This window comes from Vipera ursinii (assembly GCF_947247035.1).
Source record: "Vipera ursinii genome assembly, chromosome: Z".
Taxonomy (NCBI): domain Eukaryota; kingdom Metazoa; phylum Chordata; class Lepidosauria; order Squamata; family Viperidae; genus Vipera; species Vipera ursinii.
In genome coordinates, this window is record NC_139517.1 from 80766543 (window position 1) to 80783315 (window position 16773).

General features: G+C 37.6%; 1 protein-coding gene across 1 annotated transcript in view; it reads right to left on the minus strand.

Moving 5' to 3' along the window:
- Positions 1-668: 668 nt before the first annotated feature.
- The window catches only part of RBMS3 (RNA binding motif single stranded interacting protein 3), a gene marked incomplete at both ends in the record, with an annotated part of 526486 nt that continues 510381 nt past the window's right edge, over positions 669-16773 (minus strand). The window contains 2 exons of the mRNA XM_083376163.1: positions 669-800; positions 7286-7366. Of these exons, the coding sequence (XP_083232289.1) occupies positions 669-800; positions 7286-7366 (213 nt within the window). The remainder of the gene's footprint in view (positions 801-7285; positions 7367-16773) is intronic.

Sequence of the window (16773 nt, forward strand, 5' to 3'; positions counted from 1 at the left end):
CTTAGATCAGTGGTTCACATAGATATAAAGAGGTGGATACTTTGGAAGCTGGTTTCTATTGGATATAAAATTAAACACACCTCTGATTTGATTTGAAAGAAAAGCAGGCTGCACATTTGACCCAAAGGTTTTCAAACTTTTTTGAAAGGATTTGTTAAAGATGTTTGCCTGCCCCATGATAGAAACAAAATTGTATACCGGTATATGGTTTTTTCATACATCTACAGCCATTATGTCATTACATTTAGCATGTATACTGAAGTAATAAGCATGTATTATTGAAGTATTAAGGGTTCAACACCTCTATCATGTTTTATCACTCAGTCTTAGAAGGCTGCATCAGTTCCCTTCGCACAATCCGCATTGTTACTTTCAAGAAAGTCCCATCTAATGTGAAAAGGATTATAATTCTTTATATAAATTGAAATAGCAGCCATCCGCTTTTTAATATTGTTTGATGACAAACTTGAATTGTTTATCTGTGTATCTACATAGACAGCAAAAAATACATGTAATTTATGTAATATAAAATAGAAAAATGATTGATATTTAGCCTATCATTCACATCGATTCATCAGTGTCAAAATGGTTATGTGGATATTGACACTGGTAATGAATCTGGAATTGGGTTTAAGAAAAAATCTGATTTTAGTGGAATTAAAATCACCTTACTTTGTCTGTTGGTATGAATATGCAGATGCATGTTCACTGGATGTTTCCACTGCCATCTGTTGCTGTTGACCACTAGATTCCTGTGATGAAGGTGCTACTGTCTGTGGAGAGGTATCAGCAACTACACCCTGAAGAACATAGAGCATCTTATAGTTTTGACTACAATCAAAACTTATAGAACACAATAGTCAACACTTAAGTAACTTCATTATTTAAGGGCAGTTGTACCATTTTTTATTTTATCAAATCTCAAATATACCAGGAGTCATGGGTTGCTAAACTGTTTATTTGATCAAATTTATCACCTTGATTACAGTCACAACTCTATTATTAGAACATCAATGTTATAAATTTTTAAAGAAAAGCATACTATGGTGCCATCTTTGCACCAGCTGCTGGAACAGCTTATTTTATTAATGAAACTCTGATATACTCTAGGTTGCTATCCTTTAACAAGACAGTCTCATTTGGATCTCATCAAAACAAAGTTAATTTGTTCTTTCAGTGAAATCAGAACTAAACACATCAACACATCAAGATTGGAGTAATGCCAACAGCAGGGGAACAACAGGGTAGGGAAAAGATATCTTCTGATTATTACCATTCCAGAGGCATCTGGTTGACCGTATGAGAAAAAAAAATGTGGATTGAAATGGGTCTTGGCCTAACTGGGAAAGGATGCTTTATGTTCCAAAAAAGTACATGAGATTTTTGGCACACATGTAATATCCATCTCATGCTTTGTATAGAAATTCAGAAACATTTTAGATCATTTAAAAATAAGTCCATATATAATACAATCATAATATAGCAGTGTATACAATTTAACATTGCATATATAGTTGCTAAGAATTTGACAAAATAGCATTCTTATAGAATTAGTTTTCTAATACAACAGAATAACAGAGTTGGAAGGGGCCTTGGAGGTCTTCTATCTAGTTCAACCCTATACTGTTCCAGACATGTGGCTGTACAGTCTCTTCTTAAAAGCCTCCAATGATGGAACACCCACAATTTCTAAAGACAAGTTGGTTAATTGTTCTGTTAGAAAGTTTCTCCTTAATTCTAGATTGCTTCTCTCTTTGATTAGCTTCCTTCCATTGTTTCTTGTCTTGCTTCTGGTGCTTTGGAAAATAGATTGACCCCTTCTTCTTTGTAGAAGCCTGTCAATATTGGAACACTGCTATCATATCACCCCTAGTCCTTCTTTTCTCTAGATTAGACATACCTAATTCCTGCAACCGTTCCTCTTATATTTTAGCCTCCAGACCCCTCAACATCTTTGCTGATCTTTTCTGCACTCTTTCCAAAGTCTCAAAATCTTTTTTTATAATGTGATGACCCAAACTGGATGAAGTATTCTAAGTGTGGTCTTACTAAGGTTTTATAATGTGTGATTCTATTCCTCTGTTAATCTTTTTTGGTTGCTGCCTCACACTGCTGGCTCCTATTTAAGTGATTGTCCACTAGGACTCCAAGAGCCCTCTCATAGTTACTGCTATTGAGTCAGGTTTCACCTAGGCTGTACCTGTCCATTTGGTTTTTCTTGCCTATGTGTAAAACTTTACTTTTATCTACATTTAATTTCACTGATAGGGCACAGTGTCCAAGTATGTCAAGATCCATCTGGAACTTAAGCCTGTCTTCTGGGATGTTTTGCTCTTCATGCCAGTTTGTAGTCATCTGCAAATCTGATGAGTTACTCTTCTATTCCCTCATTTAAATTGTTTATTAAAATGTTGAAGAGTACTGGGCATAAAATGGAACCTTGCTCATTTCCCTCCAGGTAGATATAATGCCATTAAGTGCTACACATTCAGTGCAGTTTGTCAGTCAGTTACAAATTCATCTGATGGTGATGTTATCTACCGCAAATTTTTGTTAGCTTTCCAAGACGTAGGTTGTGGTCTATTGAACTCCAAGTATACTATGTCCACTACATTTTGCAGGTCCACTAATTTTGTCGCTTTGTCAAAGAATAAAATAAGATTTGTTTGGCATGATCTATTTTTGTCAATCCCCTTCATGGATAACAGCCTTGTCGTGGCGAAGGGGCTTGCATAATTCAATGAAGCTATGAGCTTCATATGAGCCAAGACGGACTGGTCATAGCAGAGATTTCTGACAAAATGTGATCCACTGGAGAAGGAAATGACAACCCACTCCAATATCTTTGCCATGAAAACCCCATGGGCAGTACCAAAAGGCAAAAAGATATGACGCTGGAAGTTGAGCCCCTCAGGTTGGAAGGTGTCCAATAAGCTACTGGGGAAGAGCAGAGGGCTAGTACTAGTAGCGCCAGAAAGAATGAAGCGACTGGGCCAAAGCAGAAAGGATGCTCAGCTGTGGATGTATCTAGTGGTGATTTTTTTCTCCATAGGAGCCTGGAATGTAAGATCCATGAATCAAGGCAAGCTGGATGTGGTCAAACAAGAGATGACAAGACTGAACATCTACATCTTTGGAATAAGCGAACTAAAATGGATAGGAATGGGTGAATTTAATTCAGATGACCATCAGGTATACTACTGCAGGCAAGAATCCCTCAGAAGAAATGGAGTAGCCTTCATAGTCAATGAAAGAGTAGGAAAAGCAATACTGGGATACAATCCCCAAAATGACAGAATGATGTCAGTTCAAATCCAAGGCAAACCATTCAATATCACAGTAGTCCACGTCTATGCCCCAACCAACGGTGCTGAAGAGGATGAAATTGACCAGTTCTATGAAGCCCTACAGCACCTTATAGAACTAACACCAAAAATGATGTTCTTATCATCATGGGGGATTGGAATGCTAAAGTAGGAAGTCAAAAGATAATCGGAATAACAGGCAAGTTTGGCCTTGGAGTACAAAATGAAGCAGGGCACAGGCTGATAGAATTTTGTCAAGAGAATACGATGGTCATAGCAAACACTCTTTTCTAACAACCCAAGAGACGGCTCTATACATAGACATCACCAGACTGTCAACACAGAAATCAGATTGACTATGTGCTCTGCAGCCAAAGATGGAGAAGCTCTATACAGTCAGTAAAAACAAGACCAGGAGCTGACTGTGGCTCAGATCATGAGCTTCTCACTGCAAAGTTTAGGCTTAAACTGAAGAAAGTAGGGAAAAGCACTAGGCCACTCAGGTATGAATTAAATCATATCCCTGTTGAATATACAGTAGAGGTGACAAATAGATTTAAGGAATTAGATCTGATAGACAGAGTGCCTGAAGAACTATGGACAGAGGTTCGCAACGTTGTACAAGAGGTAGCAACTAAAACCATCCCAAAGAAAAAGAAATGCAAGAAAGCAAAATGGCTGTCTGAGGAAGCTTTGCAAATAGCTGAGAAAAGGAGGGAAGCAAAAGGCAAGGGAGAAAAAGAAAGATACACCCAATTGAATGCAGAATTCCAGAGTATAGCTAGAAGAGATAAGAATGGCTTCTTAAATGAACACTGCAAAGAAATAGAAGAAAACAATAGAATAGGGAGGACCAGAGATCTCTTCAAGAAAATTGGAGAGATGAAGGGAACGTTTCATGCAAAAATGGGCATGATAAAGGACCAAAATGGCAGGGACCTAACAGAGGCAGAAGAGATTAAGAAGGGGTGGCAAAATTACACAGAAGAACGATACAAGAACGAGCTTAACATCCCTGATAACCACAATGAGGTGGTCACTGATCTTGAGCCAGACATCCTAGAGGCCCTAGTGGGCCTTAGAAAAGCTGAGCAACAACAAAGCTAGTGGAGGTGACAGTGTTCCAGCTGAGCTATTCAAAATCTTAAAAGACGATGCAGTAAAAGTGCTACACTCAATTTGCCAGCAAATTTGGAAAGCTCAACAGTGACCACAGGATTGGAAAAGATCAGTTTACATTCCAATTCCAAAGAAAGGCAGTGCCAAAGAATGTTCAAACTATCGCGCCATTGCACTCATTTCACATGCTAGTAAAGTTATGCTTAAAATCCTACAAGCTAGACTCCAGCAGTATGTGGATCGAGAACAACCAGAAGTACAGGCAGCATTTCGAAGAGGCAGAGAAATTAGAGATCAAATTGCCAACATACACTGGATCATGGAGAAAGCTAGGGAGTTCCAGAAAAACATCTACTTCTGCTTCATTGACTATGCTAAAGCCTTTAATTGTGTGGATCACAACAAACTGTGGCAAGTTCTTAAAGAGATGGGAGTACCAGACCATCTTATTTGTCTCTTGAGAAATCTATATGCAGGTCAAGAAGCAACAGTGAGAACTGGACACGGAACCACTAATTGGTTGAAAATTGGGAAAGGAGTCCAGCAAGGGTGTATACTGTCACCCTACCTATTTAACTGATATGCAGAGCACATCATGAGAAAGGCAGGTCTAGATGAATCAAAAGTTGGAATTAAGATTGCCGGGAGAAATATCAACAACCTAAGATATGCAGATGATACCATTCTAATGGCAGAAAGTGAAGAAGAACTAAAGAGCCTCTTGTTGCGGGTGAAGAAGGAGAGTGCCAAAGTTGGCTTGAAACTTAACATTAAGAAAACCAAGATCATGGCATCCGGCCCTCTCAATTCCTGGCAAATAGATGGGGAAGAAATGGAGGTAGTGACAGATGTTATTTTCCTGGGCTCCAAGATCACTGCAGATGGGGACTGTAGCCAAGAAATTAAAAGACGCTTGCTCCTGGGGAGGGAAGCAACGGCAAATCTAGACAGCACACTAAAAAGCAGAGACATCACCCTGTCAACAAAAGTGCGTATAGTCAAGGCTATGGTCTTCCCAGTTGCAATGTATGGCAGTGAAAGTTGGACCATAAGAAAGGCTGAGCGCCAAAGAATTGAGGCCTTTGAACTATGGTGCTGGAGAAGACTCCTCTGAGTCCCTTGGACTGCAAGGCGATCAAATCGGTCAGTCCTAGAGGAGATCAAGCCTGACTGCTCTTTAGAAGGCCAGATCCTGAAGTTGAAACTCAAATACTTTGCCCACCTAATGAGAAGGAAGTACACACTGGAGAAGAACCTAATGCTGGGAAAAATTGAGGGCAATAGAAGAAAGGGATGACAGAGAATGAGGTGGCTGGATGGAGTCACTGAAGCAGTAGGCGTGACCTTAAATGGACTCTAGAAGATGGTAGAGGATAGGAAGGCCTGGAGGAATGTTGTCCATGGGGTCATGATTGGTTGGACACGACTTCGGAGCTAACAGCAACAAATTTTTGTCAAACCCGTGTTGGCTTCTGATTATAACTTTGCTTGCTTCTAAGTGTTCACACATCTGTTGCCTGACTATCTTTTCCAGGATCTTCTCAGCTATTGATATCAGGCTGATTGGTCTATGGTTTCCTGGATCTGCTTTCCCCCCACTTTTTTGAACATCAGCCATCTTTTCTAGACCTCTCCCAGTGCTACCGTATCTTTGAAAGATATGATTCAATGGTTCTGATATCACATCTACCAATTTCTTCAGAATTATAGAATGTAATCTGTCAGATCATCTAAATTCATCTAGGTATTCTCTTATCATTTTCTCACTTATTTTAATTTGTATTCTTGTATTTTTTATGGTTATATTTTTGGTAGATTGGGCTGTATTATCTTTTTGTGTGAAGACAAATGCAAAAAATGAATTAAGCTATTCTATTCTATTCTATTCTATTCTATTCTATTCTATTCTATTCTATTCTATTCTATTCTATTCTATTCTATTCTATTCTATTCTAAATATAGCAGGCTTTACTCCCTGCCCTATTATGTTATTGACATAAATTGAAATATCTTTTTGGTGGTTCAGAGACACAGGCAATAATGCGAAGTTTTTGTTGATTTAAATTTTATTTACAGAATAAAGGCTTTCTTAACTATTAAAAAGAATGACAAGTGTATCTACTCTATGGAAGACAAAGTTCAGGACCAAATTATGAAGCCCACCCTGTATCATATATATCTATATATGTCATATATCTTTGGGTGAAAAGTAGCCTGTAGTGAAGTTGGGATAAACCAAAACTTACATATACAACTTTAAAAATGAACATGACATTTTATTTCTCCTCTCTAGTGATTGCCTAGAAGGCTTTGTCAAGGTGAAGAGCAGCAGAATCCAGATGATAGTTCTTTGATCAGTTTGTGATCTGTAGGACCAAGGACAGGGGACTTCCTGGGAGTTTAATCAGCAGGCTTAATTTCCAAAGGGGGAGAAAACAATTGTTTTCTTGGAGGATGAAAAAGTACTTAGTCAGTGGGCATCCTCCAGGCCTGCCTATTGAAGAGGGAAGTTTTCCTTTTCCCCCCCAAGTCCTGTTTTGTGGTAGCTCTTGGCTTTAGCAGTTGCTAGTGGGTCATATCGTTATGATATGATGGAATCAAAATATTCTTTGAAGCCTTTTCTCCTCAGGGTTTGCAGTCTAAGAGGTGGCATTTTACTATTTCCCAACCTATGAGGAACAATCTATCCATGGAATATTCTATCTTGTCTTGGATGAAAACAATAACCAAGCATGAACATATTTCTTCAAAGAGATTTTTTTAAAAAAGCGATTCCATCTTTTAAAACTCTTGAGGTTTCCATCCAAAAGATTAAAACAATATAGACTTTACCTGCATAAAAATAGACAAGATAGACTTACTTCAAGAGGGACAGCTGTGGGAGGCACAGGAGTGTACTGGGGAATATAGGTCCCTTGCATAGGTGCCGCAGCCGTCATATACTGGAAGAAGAAGAAATGATCATTATTGTATAACTAGAGCATCCTAAAATTGGAAGAAGAGGATAGATCATTGAATACAATTGCTTTGGTCAGTGCAGTTAAAATATTCTGACTGAGAGCTATCTAACTTCTACCTGAACATATGTATTGCACAGGAGGCCTCCATCTTTTGGGTAACTGATTCTGTGTCAACCTGCTGTTGTTGTTAGAATATTTTTTCTAACATTTAACCACATTCTGCCTTCTTATAATGTAAATGCATTATTTTGTGTCATGGACACTGGAAAAATGAAGAATAGACCATGTCCCCCTGTATGATATCCTTTCAAATATTTGAAGAATGTTCTCTCAAGATTGAACATTTGTACTTCCTCCTTTTTTTCTTTATACCATTGTCTGAATCCTTCTTGAAATGTGATGCCCAAAGTTAATCCCAGGACATGAGATGGGATCTCATCAATATAGAATAATACGGAACTATGCTTTGAATATTATATCTTGATGCAGCTCAAATATTTTTATTTATTTATTTCAGCTATATCACAAAGGAAAGAAAAAAGTCAATCTTGCTGGACTCGCTGAAATGGTCAATATACTTAATTATATACAGGATTGAATTTCACACAGTATTATTTTGAACAGCAGCAGTTGAGGTAGCAGTTGTAAATAAAATAATTCTTTAAAAGTACAGCATGTAATACCTTTATCATGATTAAATAAACTTCAATCAATATTGCTAACTAGCAGTAAGCATTTTATACAACAACAGTTCTGTAGCAGAACTATTTTTATACTAGTCTTATAATAAACATAAACATATAAGTTATTTTCTGTAATAAATAATGGACTAATACACTGAGGCTTTTAAAAGTTCCATTGATTTCAGCAGGAAAATGACTCACTGGCTGCTTTCTCTCCAACTGAAAATCATTAGTGCAGAATTGCTTTAAATTGCTTGGCTCAAACCAACTATAATAGCAAAGTCTACTGATATATTAATAGTGTGTGCAGATTTTTAGCATTCCTTTAAAACTAGGGCCAATCTGGGTTTGCTGTTAACAATTATTGCATTTTTAAAGAAAATATGGATGAATTGCAGACATGGAAAAGGTTTTCATCAGGACTATAATATAGAAAAATGTATGTTATTTTCTAAAATCCCAAATAGCTCCTCTCATATGTTTACTGTTTGATTTAGAAAGAAGGATCCATTGGTACCAATGAGTCTCTCTTCTGAGACACCCAGCATTGACAGCTGGTTTGGTGTAATAGTTAAAGTGCTAGACTAGAACCTGGAAGACTATACGTTTCTTCCTTAGCATGGTCAAGTTGGCCAGGTGACTTTGGAAAATCAATCTCTCTCAGCCCTGCCCCATAGAGTTGTTGTGGGAAAAAGAGGAGCATAAGTACATAAGTATGCAGCCTTGAGCTGTACAAAATAACAGTGTGATATAAATCTAATGAATAAAGTATGTGATGGCAGAGTAGAAAAAAAAGAACAGAAAAAAAATCCAAAACATTAAAGCGTTAATAAAAAAATGCCTTAATTTCTACATATTTTCACTTTTATAGAATGCAAGAAAAAACTGAAATGTGGTTGTCCCAATCCACTAACAGTTACATATTCAAGACTTTTAAAATATCATGCGCAACACAATATGATTATGGTCTAAAGATTTTTTCCCCCATTGATATTTGATCTGAAAAATAAGAGAAAGAAATGTCTCACACCATAATTACTCCCCTTTAGTAAATGGTCTGGAGATTAGAGTTAAATACAATATTTCAGCATATTTTCTTTGGCACAGATTTACTGATTTTAATTGTCATTTTTATATACACACGTACAGACCCACCCACCCACAAACACATGTATAAACATTTATATGATCTGAAGAGAAACCAGAGTATATTGAAAACATTTATATGACTATCCAACTCAACCAAAGTAACTCTGAGCAACAAATGAAGCAAAACAAAACAAAACCACAAAATATGTAATACATATGTTCACCAACAAAAATGAAACAATAAGGCAATAAAATGTGATTCAAACAGCAATAACATTTAATCAGAACTCTAATTCATCAATAACATCTAATCAGAACTCCAATGTCCCAAATGCTTTGGAAAAAACCAGATCTTGACAGCATTTCTAAAAGCTAGAATACCAACCAAATGTCAGGAAGAAGATTGCTTTGAAAGATGAGAGACATCATCGAGAAGTTGATGAAAATCTCGAGTCCCATAAAATAGCATTATTTTAATGAAGTGACCCAGACCATCGCTTCCCTATCACAAGATGTAGGACAGCAAGTATCCTAGGCAGAAGACGGTACCTTGAGTAACTTGATCCTATGGCATATGGGGTTTAAAAGAAGACAGCTAGCACCTTTAATTGCTACTTTGAATGGCTGAGATGCAAAGTAGCTTGCACAGTATTGGTGTCACACATGGGCATAGTGAAAGGTACCCATAACTACCTGCACACTGCATTCTATAAGGTATATTGTAACCATCGAGCTGGGAGTTAGCTAAGGTATGAATGATCATAAGCAAGTGCCCCCAATCCATGAAGTGGCTCATTGACACATATAAATAACTTGTGCAAAGGTTGCCCTTTTCAAAGCCATCACCCAATTCCTGTGACTTCAGGAAGAAACCCCAATTGTCTAGTTCCATCCCATATACAAGGTTGGAAACTTTCCAATTTTATAACTCAAGTGTCCAAAACCATAGGCCCTCTGTTTTAGCAAGATTGATTTGAAACTTATTCTTCCCCATCAAGGTACCTACAGCCACCTGGTGCAGGAATGGCTGGGGTACTGAAGATACTCATAATATTGCACTCCATCAGACAGATGTCCTCTCTCAGAGGATTCATATAGAAGTTAAAGAGAAGGGAGTAAAATCAGAGCTCCGAGGAAACCCAACAAATACCAACTGGAAGCAGCCATGAAGGCGGGAGAAAAACAAACAGTATCCTCACTTCTCGAGAACTACCAGAAGTACAGGCAGGATTTCGAAGAGGCAGAGGAACTAGAGATCAAATTTCCAACAGACGCTGGATTATGGAAAAAGCTAGAGAGTTCCAGAAAAACATCTACTTCTGCTTCATTGACTATGCTAAAGCCTTTGATTGTGTGGATCATAACAAACTGTGGCAAGTCCTTAAAGAGATGGGCATACCAGACCATTTTATTTGTCTCTTGAGAAACCTATATGCAGGCCAAGAAGCAACAGCGAGAACTGGACACGGAACAACTGATTGGTTCAAAATTGGGAAAGGAGTCCGGCAAGGCTGTATACTGTCGCCTTGCCTATTTAACTTATACGCAGAGCACATCATGAGAAAGGCAGGGCTAGATGAATCAAAAGTTGGAATTAAGATTGCCGGAAGAAACATCAACAACCTAAGATATGCAGATGATACCACTCTAATGGCAGAAAGTGAAGAGGAACTAAAGAGCCTCTTGTTGTGAGGGAAGAAGGAGAGTGCAAAACTTGGGTTGAAACTAAACATTAAGAAAACCAAGATCATGGCATCTGGCCCTCTCAATTCCTGGCAAATAGATGGGGACGAAATGGAGGTAGTGACAGATTTTATTTTCCTGGGCTCCAAGATCACTGCAGATGGGGACTGCAGCCAAGAAATTAAAAGACGCTTGCTCCTTGGGAGGAAAGCCATGGCAAATCTAGACAGCACACTAAAAAGCAGAGACATCACCCTGTCAACAAAAGTGCGTATAGTCAAGGCTATGGTCTTCCCAGTTGCAATGTATGGCAGTGAAAGCTGGACCATAAGAAAGGCTGAGCGCCAAAGAATTGAGGCCTTTGAACTATGGTGCTGGAGAAGACTCCTGTGAGTCCTTTGGACTGCAAGGTGATCAAACCGGTCAGTCCTAGAGGAGATCAACCCCGACTGCTCTTTAGAAGGCCAGATCATGAAGTTGAAGCTCAAATACTTTGGCCACCTAATGAGAAGGAAGGAGTCACTGGAGAAGAGTGTAATGCTGGGAAAGATTGAGGGTAATAGAAGAAAGGGACAACAGAGAATGAGGTGGCTGGATGGAGTCACTGAAGCTGTAGGCGTGAGCTTAAATGGACTCCAGAAGATGGTAGAGGACAGGAAGGCCTGGAGGAACATTGTCCATGGGGTCGCGATGGGTCGGACACGACTTCGCAACTAACAACAACAACAACAAATCCTCACTCTCAATCCCCTAAACTGGTTCAGAAGGATACCATGGTCAATGGTACTGAAGGCAACTAAGATGTCAAAAAGAGCAGAATGGCAGCACTCATCCATTCTGACTTCACCAAGATAAACCAGTTCTAGTTCCAGAAGTAGAAGATACAAAGACAAGATATCCTCAGTACCATGGAAATAGAGACTTGCTTTCTACCAATCTATTCTCCAATCTACCTGCACTCCACAGTTGCCTTTCCTTATTTTCATCATTCCACAGTTCCCCTTCTTTACTTTTGTTACTGGTGCCAATCAGCATGAAGCAGCAATGAGGAGAAGCAGCTATATTTAATTGATAAAGGACAAACTTCAGCAGAAATGAAGTTACATCAGTATTCTGATGATTCCCATAATCATTTTCACAATGCAGAGATGCATTAATATCCACATTTTTTATTTCACTCAGGTTGAGTGGGGTAGATAATATCTAAATAAATAATATTCTCTTGGTATGACATCAGGTTGCAGAATATATGAAGACTGGAGCTCATTACCACTTTTACAGTTTCAGTTATTGTTAATCAATGTTGTTAATCAATTGTGTAGAAACAAAATAATCAAGATTTTTGACTTTGCAAACTAATCTAGAGATCTTAACTAGAACATATTTGCTCTCAATCTAAAGTTTAGAGTTTACAAAGTCTCACAATCTAGGAAAATCGTATTTTCACAGCTTTCCAAAAATAGCTAATCAGGGGAGGGGGGCTGGGTGAGGAGGAGTTTATGACAAATTCTGATATGAAAATTGATGTTGATTTTACTATGATCATTTGTTTGTGCCATGGACAAGATGATAAACATATTTTGTGTCACAATGTTAATGTTATTTGCATATGCAGTATTCCTCTTAGATTTTTTTTAAATACTCTTAAATCTCAGTATAAACATTACATTACTAATATAACCATATGAGACTGTCTAGGTTGCTAGAGAAAATGATATAGATCAGACATGTAAAAAGCAAAGTAGTGTGATTAAAAATATATGACTACGAGTAGTCATACTTGGCAGTCACTCTCTTTTAATGCACAGGATTGTTGTAAGGAAAAATGGGAGGAAGGGGTGCTCTAAATTCCTCCATTAGCTCCCAAAAGAAAAGCAGTGTCATGGTTCCGACTAATGAATGAATAGAATAAGTAATTTCTGACAAATATATTTTTATTCAATATTTTCACTGACGTCATGTTTTGCTCTCATTTTGAATAGGATTTTCCTTGAATCTTGCAGGATTATCTATCAAAATTGCTGAGGATATTTGTTCTTATATAGTAGAAGAACACAATCTGGAATAATGTTGGCCTTTCGTCAAAACTCATCAAAACTTGTGAATTCATGAAACTTTTAATTTTACAACTATTATAAGTATAAAAAATAAAGGCGATATTATGTTACAAAAAGACTAGCCATATTATTTATTTTCCCTTTGCAGCCATATAGACCACACAAAATATTTGAAAATTAAGTAGTCAATTAAGTAGCAATAGCCCTTAGCAATAGCCCTTAGACTTACTTTATGTACCACTTCATAGTGCTTTATATCGCTCTCTAAGCAGTTTACAGAGTCAGCATATTGCCCTCAACAATCTGGCTCCTCATTTTACTGACCTTGGAAGGACGGAAGGCAGAGCCAACCTTGAGCCAGTAAGGATTGAACTGCAAGCAGTTGGCAGAATTACCTTGCAATATTGCAAGACGCTTGCTCCTGGGGAGGAAAGCAATGACAAATCTAGACAGCACACTAAAAAGCAGAGACATCACCCTGTCAACAAAAGTGCGTATAGTCAAGGCTATGGTCTTCCCAGTTGCAATGTATGGCAGTGAAAGTTAGACCATAAGAAAGGCTGAGCGCCAAAGAATTGAGGCCTTTGAACTATGGTGCTGGAGAAGACTCCTGTGAGTCCCTTGGACTGCAAGGTGATCAGACTGGTCAGTCCTAGAGGAGATCAACCCCGACTGCTCTTTAGAAGGCCAGATCATGAAGTTGAAGCTCAAATACTTTGCCCACCTAATGAGAAGGAAGGAGTCACTGGAGAAGAGCCTAATGCTGAGAAAGATTGAGGGCAATAGAAGAAGGGGACAACAGAGAATGAGGTGGCTGGATGGAGTCACTGAAGCAGTAGGCGTGACCTTAAATGGACTCCAGAAGATGGTAGAGGACAGGAAGGCCTGGAGGAACATTGTCCATGGGGTCGCGATGGGTCAGACATGACTTTGCAGCTAACAACAACATTGCATTCTAATCACTGCACCACCACGACTCTTAAGTAATATAATTTACCTAGAATTTTTTTAAAAGTTACTTCTACTTTAATTACTATTGTATTAAATCATAATAGAGGCTAATGAATTTTGTATTTCATTATATAGTTATTTTTAGATAGATATAAAATTTTATTATTTGAAATCTTATGTATTTAATTGTGAAGATCATACACTGATGGAAAAGAAAAGGAAATTGAATACTGTGTAAACTTATATTTTGAATCAAGATTCCAACATTTTCTATGCTAGATAGATTGTTTTATTGTTTAATTAATATTTAGATATCCTTTTTTCCTTTCTTCCACCTGTCAGCAGTAACATTTTGGGCAATATGCAGTCATATTACAATACAGGAAAATAAAAAATAAATCCAATGTAGAATTAAAATATCTAAAAATACAGTGTGGAAATTAGTATATAATGAATATAAACAATCAAGGCATTATAAAATGCAATTAAGAATCATAAAATTATATGGAAACATCAAATATTAAAATGGGTCACAACCAATCCTACTTAATGAAATTTTACTTAACAAGTAAGAATTCATTCATAATTTTAAAATACAATCTGAGAACCAGATCTATTCACCTGGCTCTATATCTTACCTGTTTTACACTGTTGACTGAAAATCATTTTACTTGACAACGCTGGCCAAAATACAGTAGCTATTTTACTAGTGAATTCTAACTACAATATATAATTCATCAATACATATATATATCGTGGTATATAATAATCTATTCACTGTTTAAGCACTAAAGGTATCAAACTGAGTGTGACTCCTAGTGAAACATATTTTAGGCATATGGATGTAGCTTTCTTGCCAGCAAAATACAGTATTTGTATTTTGCAGGTTTGCTATAGCCTTCTTCCAAGCAGTTTTCTAAACTGTCTATAGTTAATCTACACTCAGGTATTTCCTGATTTTCTCTTATTCTATGATTAAGTTGGTCTGATACTATTTACCTTTTTCAAGATCAGAAAAATAAATCCTAAAAAAACTGTTTCACTCCCATTAATATAATAATGATGTTCCTGAAATACTACCCCAAAATGTTTAACAAAACAGATAAAATTGGCTCAGACCAATTCCTGAATAAGTCAATTTACTAAAGTTAATTCACTGCATGGGTTTTCTATTCAATATTCTCAATTGCCTCCCTAGCAACGGAAATTTTTTAAACAGAGTCTCCTAGAAATCAGTACTCAAACTAACATGGAGTTATTGGTTAAAAATAAGTCTTAGATGGTTGGCTAAGAACAAAACTATTTTTTCAATGTGAAAAATACCTGTCAGTGATTTTGATGCAATTCTCATCCAGATTTGAGTTGTTGAATTCCATAGCCAAATACATGTGCTTCCACACCTGCCATATCATGAGAGGATATGTATTTGTGGTGTCTGGTCATCAAAGACATTGCTCATGTTTTGTTGGATTCTCAACTATATTCCTTCCTTAGGTTTAGATTCTTAATGTCACTACTTGAAAGAACAGCCCATTGGGATCTGAATCACAGATTATCTTTTTTTCTCCTGGATTCTAATGTATGCATTATGAGCAGAACTGCTATGTTTATAGTTAAGAAAGTTGATCTGATTGAACAGATTGGGTAACTTGTAAAGGTAATTTATTTACTTCAATGTTTAATCTCTGTATTTACCATATATGTATTTTATTACTATATCTTCTTTTATCTATTTTACCCTGGAATTAGATCTTGTATTTTATTTTTGTTTTATATTTTTGATATGGTTGTAAGGCTAATTAAGTAATAAATTATCTATAATAATGCATATCCATTTTTCAAATAACATTATTATAGATTTAACAAAGAAATAAACTTACGAAAGTATAAATCATTTTGGGCAGGTTAAAATAAAATTGAATATTTTCAGTCAGGAACACACACAATTTGGCTCCTGCCTGGGTGATACATAGGTATTCAAGAGTGCTGACAGTACTACAAAATTATGGTTCATTGCACGGTCAGACAAACAGATGTTCTGACTGCATTTGGCATTTTTTTCATGTATCAAGTCCTTTCCAAGGACCTGGGATAGGCAAATCTGGATGTTTGATGATATTAAAAGTATTTATTTATTTATTTATTTTATTACATTTATATACCGCCCTTTCCCGAAGGACTCAGGGCGGTATCATCACAGAAAGAAAGTTGTCTGAATAAAGCTGTGATTCTGCCAGTGCTGATGGTATTCCAGTGGTGGTCCAGATGTTTTGGTCCAGAGGCTTTAGGAGGCATCTATTACTATTGGCACTATCTTTGCTTTCTTTTTCCACAAACATTCTATTTCTAAAGTTATTTTAAAGCAGGGGTTTTCAACCAGTGGTACAGGTACCACCTGTGGTACATTGGCACAGGTGGTACGCGACCATCCTAGAAAAGTGGTAGCAGGGGAGGGGAATGAGCTGAATTGGTGGCAGCACCACACAAGCCTGAGCAAGAGATGGCTGGAGCTGCAGGGCTGTCAGGGCTCAGTGGAAGCACCAGGATCAGCGCCAGGATCCACCTGGAGCTCGGTGCTGATCCTGGTGCTTCTGAGCCCAGAAGAAGCACTGATCAGCTGGAATGTTGCAGCAACTCCAGGGTCCTGTGATTTATATTCAGATGCTTGGCAACTGATTCATATTTAGGATGGTCACAGTGTCCCAGGGTCATGTGAAGTGACCAAAACCTGCTGCAACCAGCCAGCAGACAGGGGGAATTAAAACCAAACACACCCCACCCCACCCCCACTGCCAATCCTCAACAGAAATGCTTACAACAATGAAAACCTCACACAGGAGGAAGAGCGCCACCGGGCAGGCAGGGAGGTGTATTGCTCGGCTGTGGCTTGGGGAGCACTTTTTTCAATGCCATTGTAACTTTGAAC